Source organism: Siphateles boraxobius, unplaced genomic scaffold (genome assembly GCF_051911475.1).
Source record: "Siphateles boraxobius isolate OS27281-9 unplaced genomic scaffold, OSU_SipBor_1 115, whole genome shotgun sequence".
Lineage (NCBI taxonomy): Eukaryota > Metazoa > Chordata > Actinopteri > Cypriniformes > Leuciscidae > Siphateles > Siphateles boraxobius.
The window spans coordinates 88,747-107,769 of NW_027508717.1; the positions used below are offsets into that span (position 1 = coordinate 88,747).

Genomic DNA, 19,023 nt, shown 5'->3' on the forward strand with positions numbered 1-19,023 from the left:
TTTTTACTTTTTTATTATTATTTATTTTTGTCTTTGTATATTTACTGTGTAAAGTGCCTTGAGAAGCTGCTTTAAATTCGCTATATAAACTAAAGTTTATTATTATTATTATTATTATTATTAAAGGGACAGTTCACCAAAAAAAAAAAATCTAAATTCTGTCATCATTTATTCACCCTCATGTTGTTCCAAACCTGTATGTCTTGCTTCAGCTGAACACAAAGGAAGATATTTTGAAGAATTTATATATACAAACTAATTATACACAGTACACACACATATATATTATGTAAACACAAAATTATTTTGGATGCGATTGATCACGATTAATCATTGCACAGCACTATGAAATATAATTTTAACAGAAAAGTTTTGATTGGCAACCGCAAGCATTAAAAGCTCATAGTAGAGGCTTGTTTAAAACAGTCTGTAATATTTTTTTTTTGACATAAATAAAGAGAGATTTTGGTAAAGGTTTTGCTTTTAGAACTCCAATTTAATCTCGTAATTTTTCGTCAACGATGTTGCATGTTGATTTAGTCACAGTTATCTTTTAATTACCTTATTGTCGTATAACATAATTTTAGCCTTTTCATGAGGCAGAAATAATAAAATAAATAAATATTAAAGCATTTCAAATAATAATAGAATTTTAGCCTTTTCATGAGGCAGAAATAATAAAATTAAATGAAATAAATATGAAAGAATTTCAAACAATAGAATTTTAGCCTTTTAATGAGGCAGAAACAATAAAATAAATACATATTAAAGAATTTCAGCCTTTTAATGGGGGTGATTTTTTTTAAAAGAATTTCAAACAATAGAATTTTAGCCTTTTCATGAGGCAGAAATAATAAAATTAAATGAAATAAATATGAAAGAATTTCAAACAATAATAGAATTTTAGCCTTTTCATGAGGCAGAAATAATAAAATTAAATGAAATAAATATGAAAGAATTTCAAACAATAATAGAATTTTAGCCTTTTAACGAGGCAGAAACAATCAAATAAATAAATATTAAAGAATTTCAGCCTTTTAATGAATAACACTACATTTTAATCTCGTAATTTTTCATCGACGATGTTGCATGTTAATATAGTCACAGTTGTCGTTTAATGACCTTCGTAGTCACGAGAAAAAAGTCCGAAGTCCTCGTTTTCCTCAGGAGCTGAACACCAAACGCCTGGATCTTCTCACGGAGACAGAAATCCCTCCACCAGTGCGTTAAACTCTGAGGAATATCGCAGGTGAAGGTTATGCTTCCCGTCCGGCATCACGTGTAATCTGAGAAACACAAGCCGTTCTTCAGAAAACATTCGAATGCTGTGGATGAGCATCATGTGACTGTGAGAGCAAGCGCCTCACCTCGAGCCCTGGATGTTCTGCTGAAGGTATTGTGGGTGAAACGAGGGAATCATGGGATCTTTGGCCCCGTGGACGATCAGCGTGGGACAAGAGATCAGCGGCAGCACTTCCATACATATATTCCCTGATGAGAGAGACACATATTCATGATCTATTAGCGGTGTAACGATTCCCTCACGTCGCGGTTCGATACATACCACGAGACTGAACTCATTTACACCACAATAACAATATTCATGATTCTGAAGATGAAAATACAGAATTATTTTAGACGAATATGCTTTCACTAGATATATTTAAAGTAACGTAGGCCACTTTTTACTAGCAACATCAGATGTGTGGCATTATCAGGACCCACAAATATCCGCACATTGCATTATTATACATTATATTTAACATTATATTTAGTAGTTTAATGTAGTACTGACACTAAATCTCTGAAAACTAGATTTTTTTCTCACACAGAAAATTTCTTTTTGGGTGAACTATCCGCAATACATATTGTCACTATCCACGATACATATTGATGTATTTTTGTATTGCAATATATTGTGACACGATATATTGTTACATCCATAATTATTACTGTATTATCGATGCAAAGAGAAAAGGGATGAATTTGAACCAAAATGACATTTGATATAAGTGGATAAAAGTGCTTCAGATATTATTTTAGTTTTATTGCTTTATTATTAAGCTTTATTCATTTAAAACAATAATTTATAATTCATTTTTTTTATTTTTAAAGCAATAAAGTAGATTTGCTCTAAAATAATATTTATACAGTATAATATTAGTATAAAAATAATATTCCTCATTTGTAAATTGCTTTGGATTACAGTGTCTGTTGATGAATAAATGTAAATAAATGTAAAAGAGTCTTCTCTTCATTACGACCTCAACTTTATTCAAATAATATTTTTAATACATTTTCGTTCAGAAATTGAAAACATGTTAATTTCAGAAGAGATCTATTCAAGTCTCTTTGAATTGCATTTTTAATTTTTTATAAACAAATTAATGTGTCTAACATCAAAGTTGTTTTTTCTATCTGATGCTTTGACATTTAATTGCTAGAAAAAATATAAATAATGTTACAATGCACGAAATTAAAATTAAAATCAGGCTAGGACTTTGGTGAATAGGGTAAAAAAAACAAAAAAATAATAAATATCACCATACTTTACCAGTTGATTTATTACTTTAATAATTGCAAAAAATTTAAATGTTATATTTAAATATGCAAATGAGGCTTATTTAATTAAATATGCAACTTATTTAAGAAAACAAATGGTGAAAATGTATTTATTTTTGGCTGTTGACAGTATTTCTGAGTGATAAATAGAGATATCCAAAATCTGTAAAAACTTTTGACTCTAATATCAACAAAATCTTTTAAGAGTTCATCCAATGTTAAGATTATTGTTCTAGAAATGTATGCAAATTAGTGCATATTTAATTGGATAATGCCTAATTTGCATATTTAAACATGAAATTTCAGAAAAACTTGTAATACAAAAAATGTTTGCAATTATTAATGTAATCAATCAACTGGTGAAGTATGGTGATATTTTTTACCGTATTCACCTGTGGTGTCTGGCCTCAGTGAACAACACTAACACTGGTTGGTGAAGCGAGACTGGTCCTGACCCTGTGGTTTGCGTGTGAACTGGCTGATCCCGTCGACCCATCTCTCCCACGTCTGACGGAAGTATAGAGCGCCGTACATCTCCTCCATCGGCCGCCGCATTCGCTCGCTCCACAGCGACACGTCACGCATCGCTGGAACACACACACGATTGATTGATTGATATCTTTATTTTGAACATGTAAATACAGAAAGAACAAGAGACAATAATAATGGTAAAAACAAAACAAACAAAAAACAGATGAGCAACAAAATAAAACTCCATACTTCCCCATACTTTAAAAAAAACAACCTCTATTTACATGTACAAATGATGATGATGATCAGGGCTGCGAATCGAAAGTCGATTTGAGGTCAGGAATCGGATATTTGTTATAAAATTAAATTTTAGGTTCCTCTCTGAGTATTTCAATTAGGGCTGGGGTAAACGATTATTAACTAAACGATTAGTTGGCCGATTATTTTATCGATTAGTTGACTAATCTATTTTAACAACTAATTGGACGATTAATATAAAGATTATTTTTCTGCTGCTCGATTAATAAAAAAAATAATGTATCTCAAATAAATACTAACTCGTTTACTGAATCATGATACTATAAGCTGGATAACTTTAGTCTAATGTTATGTATTTGAACACCGTCATTAGAACTCTATAACTCTATAATATTTTTACAAAAAAAATTTATCATAGAGAATGTTTAAGTACTGATATCAGCTTACGAGGGAAACGTAGGCGGAGTTAGTGGTGCTTCGGAGGCTGCTACTGCTGGAGGCGATTCGGGAGAGGTCTGTGCCCCTTTACCGATCAGAGCGCGCGCTGACACGGAGTAAAGCCTTGTTTAAACTCGACGCGTCCGCACGAGCGCAGCAAAAATGACACGTTGGGTGCGCAAGACCCCATTTCGCTTGGCTGTGTGCACGGCTTCTTTTGTAACTGCGCGCGCGGCGCCGCAGCCGAGGATGAACGACTTCAAGCAGAATCTGTCCGAGCATGTACGTCTCACCGCACCGGCACCCAGTTTGCGCGTCTAAATTGCAACTTTTTTTTTGTTTGTTAAGGGTTTGTTTACTGTGTGTGATTCATTTAATGGAAAGCACATTCACTTCAAGTTGTCTTCGTTCTCCTTTCTGTAATGTTTCGGTCTCACTCCCACGTGTGGTGGGGAGCTGTACCGCCGGAAACGGTGCAAAAAATAAATAAATAAAGAAGTGTCGATAAAGAAGCAAAAATATGGTGTCAACGTAATTTTGACGTCGAAGCGTCGACGTCATCGACGCGCCGCCACAGCACTAATTTCAATATAAGCGCGAGAGACTCTTGCTGCGTCCCAATTCGCCTACTTATACTACACCCTAAAAGTATGTACTCTTTTTGTGAAGAAAAAGTACATACTTTTGAGTGTGTAGCAAAAGAGTAGGCAAGCTTTGGGACATACTACTTCGTCATCTTTAACGGACAGCTCTGTCACCGTAAACTGCCCTGTCAATCATCTCGTCACAGTTAAAATCCTCCATTCAATCTAATATAATTTCTTACCGTTTCGGAGAGAAATGTTGTAGCTCGTTCATCTGCCAGTCGTGGGTCTTTCATGCGGAGACTCTCACTCTCCTCGTGTTTGCAATTTGAATGTAATGCTGCATTTAAATTTTAATGGCTATAGACGTATCTTTACAAAAGTTCACAATGCTGCTGCAGATGCAATATAACGTAGCCAACATTGAATAAATACATTTTTCAGGTTATACTGATAATGAATCACTCAAACCCCTTTATCTAAACGTCTCTACACAACCGCCAGACTCGCGTCCTCCATGTCTGTAGTTTTTTAACACTTTTCACTCGTGTTTGTAGTTCTAACCGAATCCTCGTCGAAAGCGCGATGGGTTGTGGGCAATATCAGCCGTTAGAGTGCGCATCGATTTGCACTTCGGATTCTGACCGGATATAGTAGACCATCCGGGTCTCTTTGGAACACTCATTTCAACATACTACCATTGGGGACGTACTAGTTATATTTTCGAATACTATTTAGGACGGATAGTATGCGAATTGGGACGCAGCATCTGTTTTCTGTGTTTGTGTGTATCAGTATATTGGATCCGTGCAGCTCTTAAAGTGACAGCACTAATATTCCTGCAGTCTCTATAATAGCTCTAATCAAACGACAAAGAGAAAATACACTCGCTCTTCACTGAATAACTTTTGTAACTATATTTGTAATGTATATTTTATTTATAAAGTGTTATTTTATATTTGATTAGTTGAACCTGAATTCCTGAAAATCTAAAACGCTGTTTATTTCAATCGTATCTTTGTTCAGTTCTATCTATTTGTTGCGTTTGCTAATATTTTATTTGTTCTTTTTTAATTACTGAGTGTTTACTTGTCTTTAATAATGCTTGAAACTTACATTAGTTGTTTTTCTATGGCATTTTTAAATAAGATCCTTGTGTAAGTGTTCTTTAGCCTGTTGATTTTTGCTGATGATATTCAGCTACAAATAAATGTTTTGCAATTATACTAAACGTGAATGATATCTAAGTTTTTTTTACCTTAATGGAATCAAAATTAGGAATCGATAAGAATCACAATCGTTAAGCGATACTCAACCCTAATGATGATGAAACTGTCCTCTGATGTTGGCTCATCTTACCCTGATAGATCTGAACGTCTTCTTTAGACACGTAAGCGTTGGCGCCCCAAACCACCATCTGGTTAATGAGTTCAGGGTTTAACGAAGCCGAGATCAGAGCCGTGATGCCACCGTCACTCCAGCCCAACAGAGAGAAGCGCCTGAAGCCCAGAGCCTGCAGGACACACACACACACACACACACACACACAAAATAAAGATAAATAAATCTTAAAGAATTTCAGCCTTTTAATGAAGCAGAAACAATTAAATAAATAAAAAAATCTTAAATAATTCTAGCCTTTTAATGAGGCTGACTGTTATTTTCTTTATCACAATCTTCATTACAGTTACATCCCCACATTTTTCACTTTCAGACAAAAATAGAATTTTGGCCTTTTAATTAGGCAATTTTTTAAATAAATAAATAAATAAATATTAAAGAATTTCAGCCAAAAATAGAATTTTGGCCTTTAATAAGGCAATTTGTTAAATAAATAAATATGAAAAAATTTCAGCCAAAAATAGAATTTTCATTAGGCAATTTTAAAATCAATAAATTAATATTAAACAATTTCAATAGAATTTTAGCCTTTTCATGAGGCAATTTTTAAAATAAATAAATATTTAAGAATGTCAAAATTTCAGCCAATAATAGAATTTTTGCCTTTTCATGAGGCAGAAACTATAAAATAAATAAATATTAAAAAAATTCAGTCTATAAGAGAATTTTAGCCTTTTTTTGAGTCTGAAACAATATAATAAATAAATGAATACATATTTAAAAAATTCATCAATTAATAGAATTTCAGCCTTTTAATGAGGCTGAAAAAATAAATAAATATTTAAGTATTTCAGCAATTAATAGAATTTCAGCCTTTTAATCAAGGCTGCAGCAATAAAATAAATAAATATCAAAGGACGTCAGCATTTTAATGAAGCAGAAACAATTAAATAAATAAAAAAATCTTAAAGAATTCTAGCCTTTTAATGAGGCTGACTGTTATTTTCTTTATCACAATCTTCATTACAGTTACATCCCCACATTTTTCACTTTCAGACAAAAATAGAATTTTGGCCTTTTAATTAGGCAATTTTTTAAATAAATAAATATTAAAGAATTTCAGCCAAAAATAGAATTTTGGCCTTTTAATTAGGCAATTTTTTTAATAAATAAATAAATATTAAAGAATTTCAGCCAAAAATAGAATTTTGGCCTTTTAATTAGGCAATTTTTTTAATAAATAAATAAATATTAAAGAATTTCAGCCAAAAACAGAATTTTGGCGTTTAATTAGGCAATTTGTTAAATAAATAAATATTAAAAAAATTCAGCCAAAAATAGAATTTTGGCCTTTAATTAGGCAATTTTTTAAATAAATAAATAAATATTAAAGAATTTCAGCCAAAAATAGAATTTTGGCCTTTAATTAGGCAATTTTTTAAATAAATAAATAAATATTAAAGAATTTCAGCCAAAAATAGAATTTTGGCCTTTAATTAGGGGATTTGTTAAATAAATAAATATTAAAAAAATTCAGCCAAAAATATAATTTTCATTAGGCAATTTTAAAAATCAATAAATGAATATTAAACAATTTCAATAGAATTTTAGCCTTTTCATGAGGCAATTTTTAAAATAAATAAATATTTAAGAATGTCAGCCTTTTAATGAGGATGAAAAAAAATTACAAAATTTCAGCCAATAATAGAATTTTTGCATTTTCATGAGGCAGAAACAATAAAATAAATAAATATTAAAGAATTTAAGCCTATAATAGAATTTTAGCCTTTTTTTGATTCTGAAAAAATAAATAAATAAATAAATTTTAAAACATTTAGACAATTAATAGAATTTCAGCCTTTTAATCAAGGCTGAAACAATAAAATTAATAAATAAGTAAATATTAAATAATTTCAGGCTTTTAATGAGGCTGAATTTTTTTAAAAGTATTTCAACAATTAATAGAATTTCAGCCTTTTAATCAAGGCTGGAACAATAAAATTTGCTCAAGGTTGTTCTTTCTGATTTCTGGTTTGAAATATCAAGATTGATTTTGAACTCTTTCCTGCCGTACCTCCATTAAGTCCAGCGCATCCTTGGCGTCTCTGTGGAAGAAATCCTCAGGGAAATCTCTGTCGGGAGGTCGAGAGTGTCCGTAACCCCGAGGGTCAAACGCCACCAGAGTGAAGCGCTTCTTGTCCAGCTGCTCCAGCTGCGGCCCGAAATCCGTCTGAGCACTTCCTGTCAACACAGGAAGTGAGGAAAGCCTCAATGATGTGCCTCAATGATCAATACACTACCAGTCAAAGTGTATGTTAACTGAAACTAAAGCCGCTAAAAATCATTTTCATAAACTGAAATGAAGCTTACATACAATAAAACATATATATTTAGAGAAAAACTAGTAACTAAAATTACTCACAGAGATATTAAAAACAACAAAAATAATAATAAAAAAACACGACAAAATCGATGTATACATTAAAATGAAATGGAAAATATAATATAATGTTATAATCATGACAAAATGTTGAAATTAGGAAATAAAAGTAATACTTAGTATACATACTAAGATCAAAAAAAATTATGACAAAATTAAAAAGCCAAAATTGTGAGAATGTAAAAATGATTACATACCAATTCAAAACTATAAGATTTTTTTTTTTTTAAATGATGAGATCAAAAATCCAAATTATATAAATATTATAATGATGATTTAGTATGTGATCATTTAAACAATCTCATAATTTTGGCTTTTAATGTCATAATTTAGATTTAACTCTGAGTATGCTTTAACACAATAAAATAGGCTGTTAATATTAGATTAAAACTTAAAATAAAAAAATTACATGGAAAATAAAAATGTTGCCTAAAATGACTAGGATTAATAGAAATATTACAAGAACAAAACAGTCAACAGCACATAACAAAAGGATATGGGGGTTGAGGAGATTCCCCCTTCCATATGTAAAGCACTTTGACAGCCTAGAAAAGCGCTATATAAATGTAACAAATTATTATTATTATTAAAATGTAAAAATAATAAAATATTAATAAATAAAAGCTAATAAAATATGAACATATACTACTACAATACTATATAAATAACACTGGGACACATTCCCTCTTTACTATAATTAAAGGAACCGGTACATTGAGCACTTGATTATCTTCTCTAGCTTTTGTGCAGGAATTGAAGGCTCACGTCATTGGATCATGAGAAACATGAAAGCTGTCACGTGTGTCAGACTTAGACTGTTGTTTATATACTGTAATGCTGTTAGACTGTTGTTTATATACTGTAATGCTGTTAGACTGTTGTTTATATACTGTTGTTTATATATTGTAATGCTGTTAGACTGTTGTTTATATACTGTTGTTTATATACTGTAATGCTGTTAGACTGTTGTTTATATACTGTTGTTTATATACTGTGCTGTTAGACTGTTGTTTATATACTGTAATGCTGTTAGACTGTTGTTTATATACTGTAATGCTGTTAAACTGTTGTTTATATACTGTTGTTTATATACTGTGCTGTTAGACTGTTGTTTATATACTGTAATCCTGTTAGACTGTTGTTTATATACTGTTGTTTATATACTGTGCTGTTAGACTGTTGTTTATATACTGTAATGCTGTTAGACTGTTGTTTATATACTGTAATGCTGTTAAACTGTTGTTTATATCCTGTTGTTTATATACTGTAATGCTGTTAGACAGTTGTTTATATACTGTTGTTTATATGCTGTGCTGTTAGACTGTTGTTTATATACTGTAATGCTGTTAAACTGTTGTTTATATCCTGTTGTTTATATACTGTAATGCTGTTAGACTGTTGTTTATATCCTGTTGTTTATATACTGTAATGCTGTTAAACTGTTGTTTATATCCTGTTGTTTATATACTGTAATGCTGTTAGACTGTTGTTTATATACTGTAATGCTGTTAAACTGTTGTTTATATCCTGTCGTTTATATACTGTAATGCATGTGTGTTACACTGTTGTTTATATACTGTAATGCTGTTAGACTGTTGTTTATATACTGTAAAGCTGTTAAACTGTTGTTTATATACTGTAATGCTGTTAGACTGTTGTTTATATACTGTAAAGCTGTTAAACTGTTGTTTATATCCTGTCGTTTATATACTGCAATGCATGTGTGTTACACTGTTGTTTCTATACTGTAATGCTGTTAAACTGTTGTTTATATCCTGTTGTTTATATACTGTAATGCTGTTAGACTGTTGTTTATATACTGTAATGCTGTTAAACTGTTGTTTATATCCTGTTGTTTATATACTGTAATGCTGTTAAACTGTTGTTTATATACTGTAATGCTGTTAAACTGTTGTTTATATCCTGTCGTTTATATACTGTAATACTGTTAGCTGTCGTTTATATACTGTAATGCATGTGTGTTACACTGTTGTTTCTATACTGTAATGCTGTTAAACTGTTGTTTATATCCTGTTGTTTATATACTGTAATGCTGTTAGACTGTTGTTTATATACTGTAATACTGTTCGATTGTTATTTATATACTGTAATGCTGTTAGCTGTTGTTTATATACTGTAATGCTGTTAGCTATCGTTTATATACTGTAATGCTGGTAGACTGTTGTTTATATACTGTAATGCTGTTAGCTATCGTTTATATACTGTACTGCTGTTAGACTGTTGTTTATATACTGTAATGCTGTTAGACTGTTGTTTATATACTGTTGTTTATATACTGTAATGCTGTTAGCTGTCGTTTATATACTGTAATGCTGTTCGATTGTTATTTATGTACTGTAATGCTGTTAGCTGTCGTTTATATACTGTAATGCCTGTGTGTTACACTGTTGTTTATATACTGTAATGCTGTTAGACAGTTGTTTATATACTGTAATGCCGTTAGAGTGTTGTTTATATACTGTAATGCTGTTTGCTGTTGTTTATATACTGTAATGCTGTTACACTGTTGTTTATATACTGTAATGCATGTGTGTTACACTGTTGTTTATATACTGTAATGCTGTTAGACAGTTGTTTATATACTGTTGTTTATATACTGTAATGCTGTTAGCTGTCGTTTATATACTGTAATGCTGTTAGCTGTCGTTTATATACTGTAATGCTGTTAGACTGTTGTTTATATACTGTTGTTTATATACTGTAATGCTGTTACACTGTTGTTTATTTACTGTAATGCATGTGTGTTACACTGTTGTTTATATACTGTTGTTTATATACTGTAATGCTGTTACACTGTTGTTTATATACTGTAATGCATGTGTTACACTGTTGTTTATATACTGTAATGCTGTTAGACTGTTGTTTATATACTGTAATGCTGTTAGCTGTCGTTTATATACTGTAATGCTGTTAGACTGTTGTTTATATACTGTAATGCTGTTAGCTGTCGTTTATATACTGTAATGCTGTTAGACTGTTGTTTATATACTGTTGTTTATATACTGTAATGCTGTTAAACTGTTGTTCATATCCTGTTGTTTATATACTGTAATGCTGTTAGACTGTTGTTTATATACTGTAATGCTGTTAGCTGTTGTTTATATACTGTAATGCTGTTAGACTGTTGTTTATATACTGTAATGCTGTTAAACTGTTGTTCATATCCTGTTGTTTATATACTGTAATGCTGTTAGACTGTTGTTTATATACTGTAATGCTGTTAAACTGTTGTTTATATACTGTAATGCTGTTAAACTGTTGTTTATATCCTGTTGTTTATATACTGTAATGCTGTTAAACTGTTGTTTATATCCTGTTGTTTATATATTGTAATGCTGTTAGACTGTTTTTTATATATTGTAATGCTGTTAGACTCTTTTTTATATACTGTAATGCTGTTAGACTGTTGTTTATATACTGTAATGCTGTTAGCTGTTGTTTATATACTGTAATGCTGTTAGCTGTTGTTTATATACTGTAATGCTGTTACACTGTTGTTTATATACTGTAATGCTGTTAGCTGTTGTTTATATACTGTAATGCTGTTAGCTGTTGTTTATATACTGTAATGCTGTTACACTGTTGTTTATATACTGTAATGCTGTTAAACTGTTGTTTATATCCTGTTGTTTATATATTGTAATGCTGTTAGACTGTTTTTTATATATTGTAATGCTGTTAGACTCTTTTTTATATACTGTAATGCTGTTAGACTGTTGTTTATATACTGTAATGCTGTTAGACTGTTGTTTATATACTGTAATGCTGTTAGCTGTTGTTTATATACTGTAATGCTGTTAGCTGTTGTTTATATACTGTAATGCTGTTACACTGTTGTTTATATACTGTAATGCTGTTAAACTGTTGTTTATATCCTGTTGTTTATATACTGTAATCCTGTTAGCTGTTGGTTATATATTGAAATGCTGTTAGACTGTTGTTTATATACTGTAATGCTGTTAGACTGTTGTTTATATACTGTAATGCTGTTAGACTGTTGTTTATATACTGTTGTTTATATAGTGTAATGCTGTTAGACTGTTATTTATATACTGTTGTTTATATGCTGTAATGCTGTTAGACTGTTGTTTATATACTGTAATGCTGTTAGACTGTTGTTTATACTGTAATGCTGTTATTTATATACTGTTGTTTACATGCTGTACTGCTGTTAGACTGTTGTTTATATACTGTTGTTTATATACTGTTGTTTATATACTGTTGTTTATATACTGTTGTTTACATGCTGTACTGCTGTTAGACTGTTGTTTATATACTGTAATGCTGTTAGACTGTTGTTTATATACTGTAATGCTGTTAGCTGTTGTTTATATACTGTAATGCTGTTAGACTGTTGTTTGTATACTGTAATGCTGTTAGACTGTTGTTTATATGCTGTAATGCTGTTAGACTGTTGTTTATATACTGTTGTTTATATACTGTAATGCTGTTAGACTGTTGTTTATATACTGTAATGCTGTTAGACTGTTGTTTATACTGTAATGCTGTTAGACTGTTGTTTATACTGTAATGCTGTTGTTTATATCCTGTTGTTTATATACTGTAATGCTGTTAGACTGTTGTTTATATACTGTAATGCTGTTAGACTGTTGTTTATATACTGTAATGCTGTTAGCTGTTGTTTATATACTGTAATGCTGTTAGACTGTTATTTGTATACTGTAATGCTGTTAGCTGTCATTTATATACTGTAATGCTGTTAGACTGTTGTTTATATACTGTAAAGCTGTTAAACTGTTGTTTATATACTGTAATGCTGTTAGACTGTTGTTTATATACTGTAAAGCTGTTAAACTGTTGTTTATATCCTGTCGTTTATATACTGCAATGCATGTGTGTTACACTGTTGTTTCTATACTGTAATGCTGTTAAACTGTTGTTTATATCCTGTTGTTTATATACTGTAATGCTGTTAGACTGTTGTTTATATACTGTAATGCTGTTAAACTGTTGTTTATATCCTGTTGTTTATATACTGTAATGCTGTTAAACTGTTGTTTATATACTGTAATGCTGTTAAACTGTTGTTTATATCCTGTCGTTTATATACTGTAATACTGTTAGCTGTCGTTTATATACTGTAATGCATGTGTGTTACACTGTTGTTTCTATACTGTAATGCTGTTAAACTGTTGTTTATATCCTGTTGTTTATATACTGTAATGCTGTTAGACTGTTGTTTATATACTGTAATACTGTTCGATTGTTATTTATATACTGTAATGCTGTTAGCTGTTGTTTATATACTGTAATGCTGTTAGCTATCGTTTATATACTGTAATGCTGGTAGACTGTTGTTTATATACTGTAATGCTGTTAGCTATCGTTTATATACTGTACTGCTGTTAGACTGTTGTTTATATACTGTAATGCTGTTAGACTGTTGTTTATATACTGTTGTTTATATACTGTAATGCTGTTAGCTGTCGTTTATATACTGTAATGCTGTTCGATTGTTATTTATGTACTGTAATGCTGTTAGCTGTCGTTTATATACTGTAATGCCTGTGTGTTACACTGTTGTTTATATACTGTAATGCTGTTAGACAGTTGTTTATATACTGTAATGCCGTTAGAGTGTTGTTTATATACTGTAATGCTGTTTGCTGTTGTTTATATACTGTAATGCTGTTACACTGTTGTTTATATACTGTAATGCATGTGTGTTACACTGTTGTTTATATACTGTAATGCTGTTAGACAGTTGTTTATATACTGTTGTTTATATACTGTAATGCTGTTAGCTGTCGTTTATATACTGTAATGCTGTTAGCTGTCGTTTATATACTGTAATGCTGTTAGACTGTTGTTTATATACTGTTGTTTATATACTGTAATGCTGTTACACTGTTGTTTATTTACTGTAATGCATGTGTGTTACACTGTTGTTTATATACTGTTGTTTATATACTGTAATGCTGTTACACTGTTGTTTATATACTGTAATGCATGTGTTACACTGTTGTTTATATACTGTAATGCTGTTAGACTGTTGTTTATATACTGTAATGCTGTTAGCTGTCGTTTATATACTGTAATGCTGTTAGACTGTTGTTTATATACTGTAATGCTGTTAGCTGTCGTTTATATACTGTAATGCTGTTAGACTGTTGTTTATATACTGTTGTTTATATACTGTAATGCTGTTAAACTGTTGTTCATATCCTGTTGTTTATATACTGTAATGCTGTTAGACTGTTGTTTATATACTGTAATGCTGTTAGCTGTTGTTTATATACTGTAATGCTGTTAGACTGTTGTTTATATACTGTAATGCTGTTAAACTGTTGTTCATATCCTGTTGTTTATATACTGTAATGCTGTTAGACTGTTGTTTATATACTGTAATGCTGTTAAACTGTTGTTTATATACTGTAATGCTGTTAAACTGTTGTTTATATCCTGTTGTTTATATACTGTAATGCTGTTAAACTGTTGTTTATATCCTGTTGTTTATATATTGTAATGCTGTTAGACTGTTTTTTATATATTGTAATGCTGTTAGACTCTTTTTTATATACTGTAATGCTGTTAGACTGTTGTTTATATACTGTAATGCTGTTAGCTGTTGTTTATATACTGTAATGCTGTTAGCTGTTGTTTATATACTGTAATGCTGTTACACTGTTGTTTATATACTGTAATGCTGTTAGCTGTTGTTTATATACTGTAATGCTGTTAGCTGTTGTTTATATACTGTAATGCTGTTACACTGTTGTTTATATACTGTAATGCTGTTAAACTGTTGTTTATATCCTGTTGTTTATATATTGTAATGCTGTTAGACTGTTTTTTATATATTGTAATGCTGTTAGACTCTTTTTTATATACTGTAATGCTGTTAGACTGTTGTTTATATACTGTAATGCTGTTAGACTGTTGTTTATATACTGTAATGCTGTTAGCTGTTGTTTATATACTGTAATGCTGTTAGCTGTTGTTTATATACTGTAATGCTGTTACACTGTTGTTTATATACTGTAATGCTGTTAAACTGTTGTTTATATCCTGTTGTTTATATACTGTAATCCTGTTAGCTGTTGGTTATATATTGAAATGCTGTTAGACTGTTGTTTATATACTGTAATGCTGTTAGACTGTTGTTTATATACTGTAATGCTGTTAGACTGTTGTTTATATACTGTTGTTTATATAGTGTAATGCTGTTAGACTGTTATTTATATACTGTTGTTTATATGCTGTAATGCTGTTAGACTGTTGTTTATATACTGTAATGCTGTTAGACTGTTGTTTATACTGTAATGCTGTTATTTATATACTGTTGTTTACATGCTGTACTGCTGTTAGACTGTTGTTTATATACTGTTGTTTATATACTGTTGTTTATATACTGTTGTTTATATACTGTTGTTTACATGCTGTACTGCTGTTAGACTGTTGTTTATATACTGTAATGCTGTTAGACTGTTGTTTATATACTGTAATGCTGTTAGCTGTTGTTTATATACTGTAATGCTGTTAGACTGTTGTTTGTATACTGTAATGCTGTTAGACTGTTGTTTATATGCTGTAATGCTGTTAGACTGTTGTTTATATACTGTTGTTTATATACTGTAATGCTGTTAGACTGTTGTTTATATACTGTAATGCTGTTAGACTGTTGTTTATACTGTAATGCTGTTAGACTGTTGTTTATACTGTAATGCTGTTGTTTATATCCTGTTGTTTATATACTGTAATGCTGTTAGACTGTTGTTTATATACTGTAATGCTGTTAGACTGTTGTTTATATACTGTAATGCTGTTAGCTGTTGTTTATATACTGTAATGCTGTTAGACTGTTATTTGTATACTGTAATGCTGTTAGCTGTCATTTATATACTGTAATGCTGTTAGACTGTTGTTTATATACTGTTGTTTATATACTGTAATGCTGTTAGCTATCATTTATATACTGTAAAGGTGTTCGATTGTTATTTATATACTGTAATGCTGTTAGCTGTTGTTTATATACTGTAATGCTGTTAGCTGTCGTTTATATACTGTAATGCTGTTAGACTGTTGTTTATATACTGTAATGCATGTGTGTTACACTGTTGTTTATATACTGTAATGCTGTTAGACAGTTGTTTATATACTGTAATGCTGTTAGAGTGTTGTTTATATACTGTAATGCTGTTAGCTGTTGTTTATATACTGTTGTTTATATACTGTAATGCTGTTACACTGTTGTTTATATACTGTAATGCTGTTAGACAGTTGATTATATACTGTTGTTTATATACTGTAATGCTGTTAGCTGTTGTTTATATACTGTAATGCTGTTAGACTGTTGTTTATATACTGTTGTTTATATACTGTAATGCTGTTACACTGTTGTTTATTTACTGTAATGCATGTGTGTTACACTGTTGTTTATATACTGTAATGCTGTTACACTGTTGTTTATTTACTGTAATGCATGTGTTACACTGTTGTTTATATACTGTAATGCTGTTAGCTGTCGTTTATATACTGTAATGCTGTTAGACTGTTGTTTATATACTGTAATGCTGTTAGCTGTTGTTTATATACTGTAATGCTGTTAGACTGTTGTTTATATACTGTAATGATGTTAAACTGTTGTTTATATCCTGTTGTTTATATATTGTAATGCTGTTAGACTGTTTTTTATATATTGTAATGCTGTTAGACTCTTTTTTATATACTGTAATGCAGTTAGACTGTTGTTTATATACTGTAATGCTGTTAGACTGTTGTTTATATACTGTAATGCTGTTAAACTGTTGTTTATATCCTGTTGTTTATATATTGTAATGCTGTTAGACTGTTGTTTATATATTGTAATGCTGTTAGACTGTTGTTTATATACTGTAATGCTGTTAGACTGTTGTTTATATACTGTAATGCTGTTAGCTGTTGTTTATATACTGTAATGCTGTTAGACTGTTTTTTATATATTGTAATGCTGTTAGACTCTTTTTTATATACTGTAATGCTGTTAGACTGTTGTTTATATACTGTAATGCTGTTAGCTGTTGTTTATATACTGTAATGCTGTTAGACTGTTGTTTATATACTATAATGCTGTTAAACTGTTGTTTATATCCTGTTGTTTATATATTGTAATGCTGTTAGACTGTTTTTTATATATTGTAATGCTGTTAGACTCTTTTTTATATACTGTAATGCTGTTAGACTGTTGTTTATATACTGTAATGCTGTTAGCTGTTGTTTATATACTGTAATGCTGTTACACTGTTGTTTATATACTGTAATGCTGTTAAACTGTTGTTTATATCCTGTTGTTTATATACTGTAATCCTGTTAGCTGTTGGTTATATATTGAAATGCTGTTAGACTATTGTTTATATACTGTAATGCTGTTAGACTGTTGTTTATATAGTGTAATGCTGTTAGATTGTTATTTATATACTGTTGTTTATATGCTGTAATGCTGTTAGACTGTTGTTTATATACTGTTGTTTATATACTGTAATGCTTTTAGACTGTTGTTTATATACTGTAATGCTTTTAGACTGTTGTTTATATACTGTAATGCTGTTATTTATATACTGTTGTTTACATGCTGTACTGCTGTTAGACTGTTGTTTATATACTGTAATGCTGTTAGACTGTTGTTTATATACTGTAATGCTGTTAGCTGTTGTTTATATACTGTAATGCTGTTAGACTGTTGTTTATATACTGTAATGCTGTTAGACTGTTGTTTATATACTGTAATGCTGTTGTGTATATACTGTACTGCAGACCTAAAGCTCCAGGCAGCAGCAGAACCGCGTGTTTTCCGTCTCCAGCGCGATGATAGTGCAGATTCACTCCATTCACGGACATCTCACCGGAGACAGACTTACTGTAACTGTACAAGAGAGGAGAAGAGATTCAGAGTATCGTGTGAAGAACTGGTCACGCGCACGCATATGATATAAACTCACGAGTTGCGGTTTTACCAGTAGAAGCGTCTCTGTATTGCAGCTCTTCTGAAGACGCTGGACATTAAGAGTCCAGTTTGTCTGTAAACTAGTGTCGCCATAAGAGCAGAAACACATAACACCTGTCCTGAAGTTTAAACACCGGAAACGAGCGAATCTGCGAATGTGTTCATCAGATTAAAAACAAATCTTTGATTACACCTTCGGCAGATTCTACACAAATGGACCACGAACACGAGTGAGGGTTTCTTTCACTTTTAAAGTGAAATAATCTAGTCTATAAAGTTCTAAACAGTAAACAGAATGCACTCTTGCATAGCTCTTTTTTTGTAGGGCTGATAAAAAACAACAAGTATTTGATCACAATAAGCTACAAAACTGAAAAGCATCTCTTGTGTTATAAAATAAATATTAAAAATAAGACTTGTGCAGAGATTAGTTTTTGCACTCCTGTAGTCTTTTTCTGCTTATAGCTACGGTGATTGGCACATCAGGATGACCCCTATTATTATAACAGTGGAAGCAACTTAAAAACCTCCGTCATTTATGTTCATACAGATAAGAGTAAGATGTCATTTGAAACTCTAAAAGGGTCTATTTTATATTTGTGTACACTCACAATAAAAACAAAACATTGTTCTTTTGTAAAATAAAGAAAACAAGCAGGATGCCACTTTCTGCCGTCTTGGTTTTCTTTCCGTGAATTCTGTGTGCCGCATCACAAAAAAGAATCGAAACTCAACGTATAAGCTACTAGAAAGCTCTTATGTGTGTGGGGTTACAAATTTAAGAATTTGTCCTGTTGGAAGGTCCAATAACACCCAAGCTTTAGCTTCCTCACTGACGGCATGACGTGTTGTCCAAGGATTTCCTGATGCTTTAATGAATCCATCTTTCCTTCCTCACGCTGCAGGTTGCCAGAGGACATAAATCAGCCACAGAGCATCACTGATCCACATGCTGAACTGTTCTT

At 30.9% G+C, this 19,023-nt stretch overlaps 1 protein-coding gene across 1 annotated transcript; it reads right to left on the minus strand.

Moving 5' to 3' along the window:
- Positions 1-719: 719 nt before the first annotated feature.
- bphl (biphenyl hydrolase like) lies at positions 720-18,235 on the minus strand. The gene is made up of 7 exons (XM_077199897.1): positions 18,069-18,235; positions 17,871-17,977; positions 7,729-7,895; positions 5,673-5,826; positions 3,018-3,149; positions 1,368-1,491; positions 720-1,286 (listed from the first exon to the last, which is right to left on the minus strand). Exons 1-7 carry the CDS (start codon positions 18,149-18,151, stop codon positions 1,196-1,198), a joined length of 858 nt encoding a protein of 285 aa, XP_077056012.1. The 5' UTR covers positions 18,152-18,235; the 3' UTR covers positions 720-1,195.
- Between the last annotated feature and the right edge of the window lie 788 nt (positions 18,236-19,023).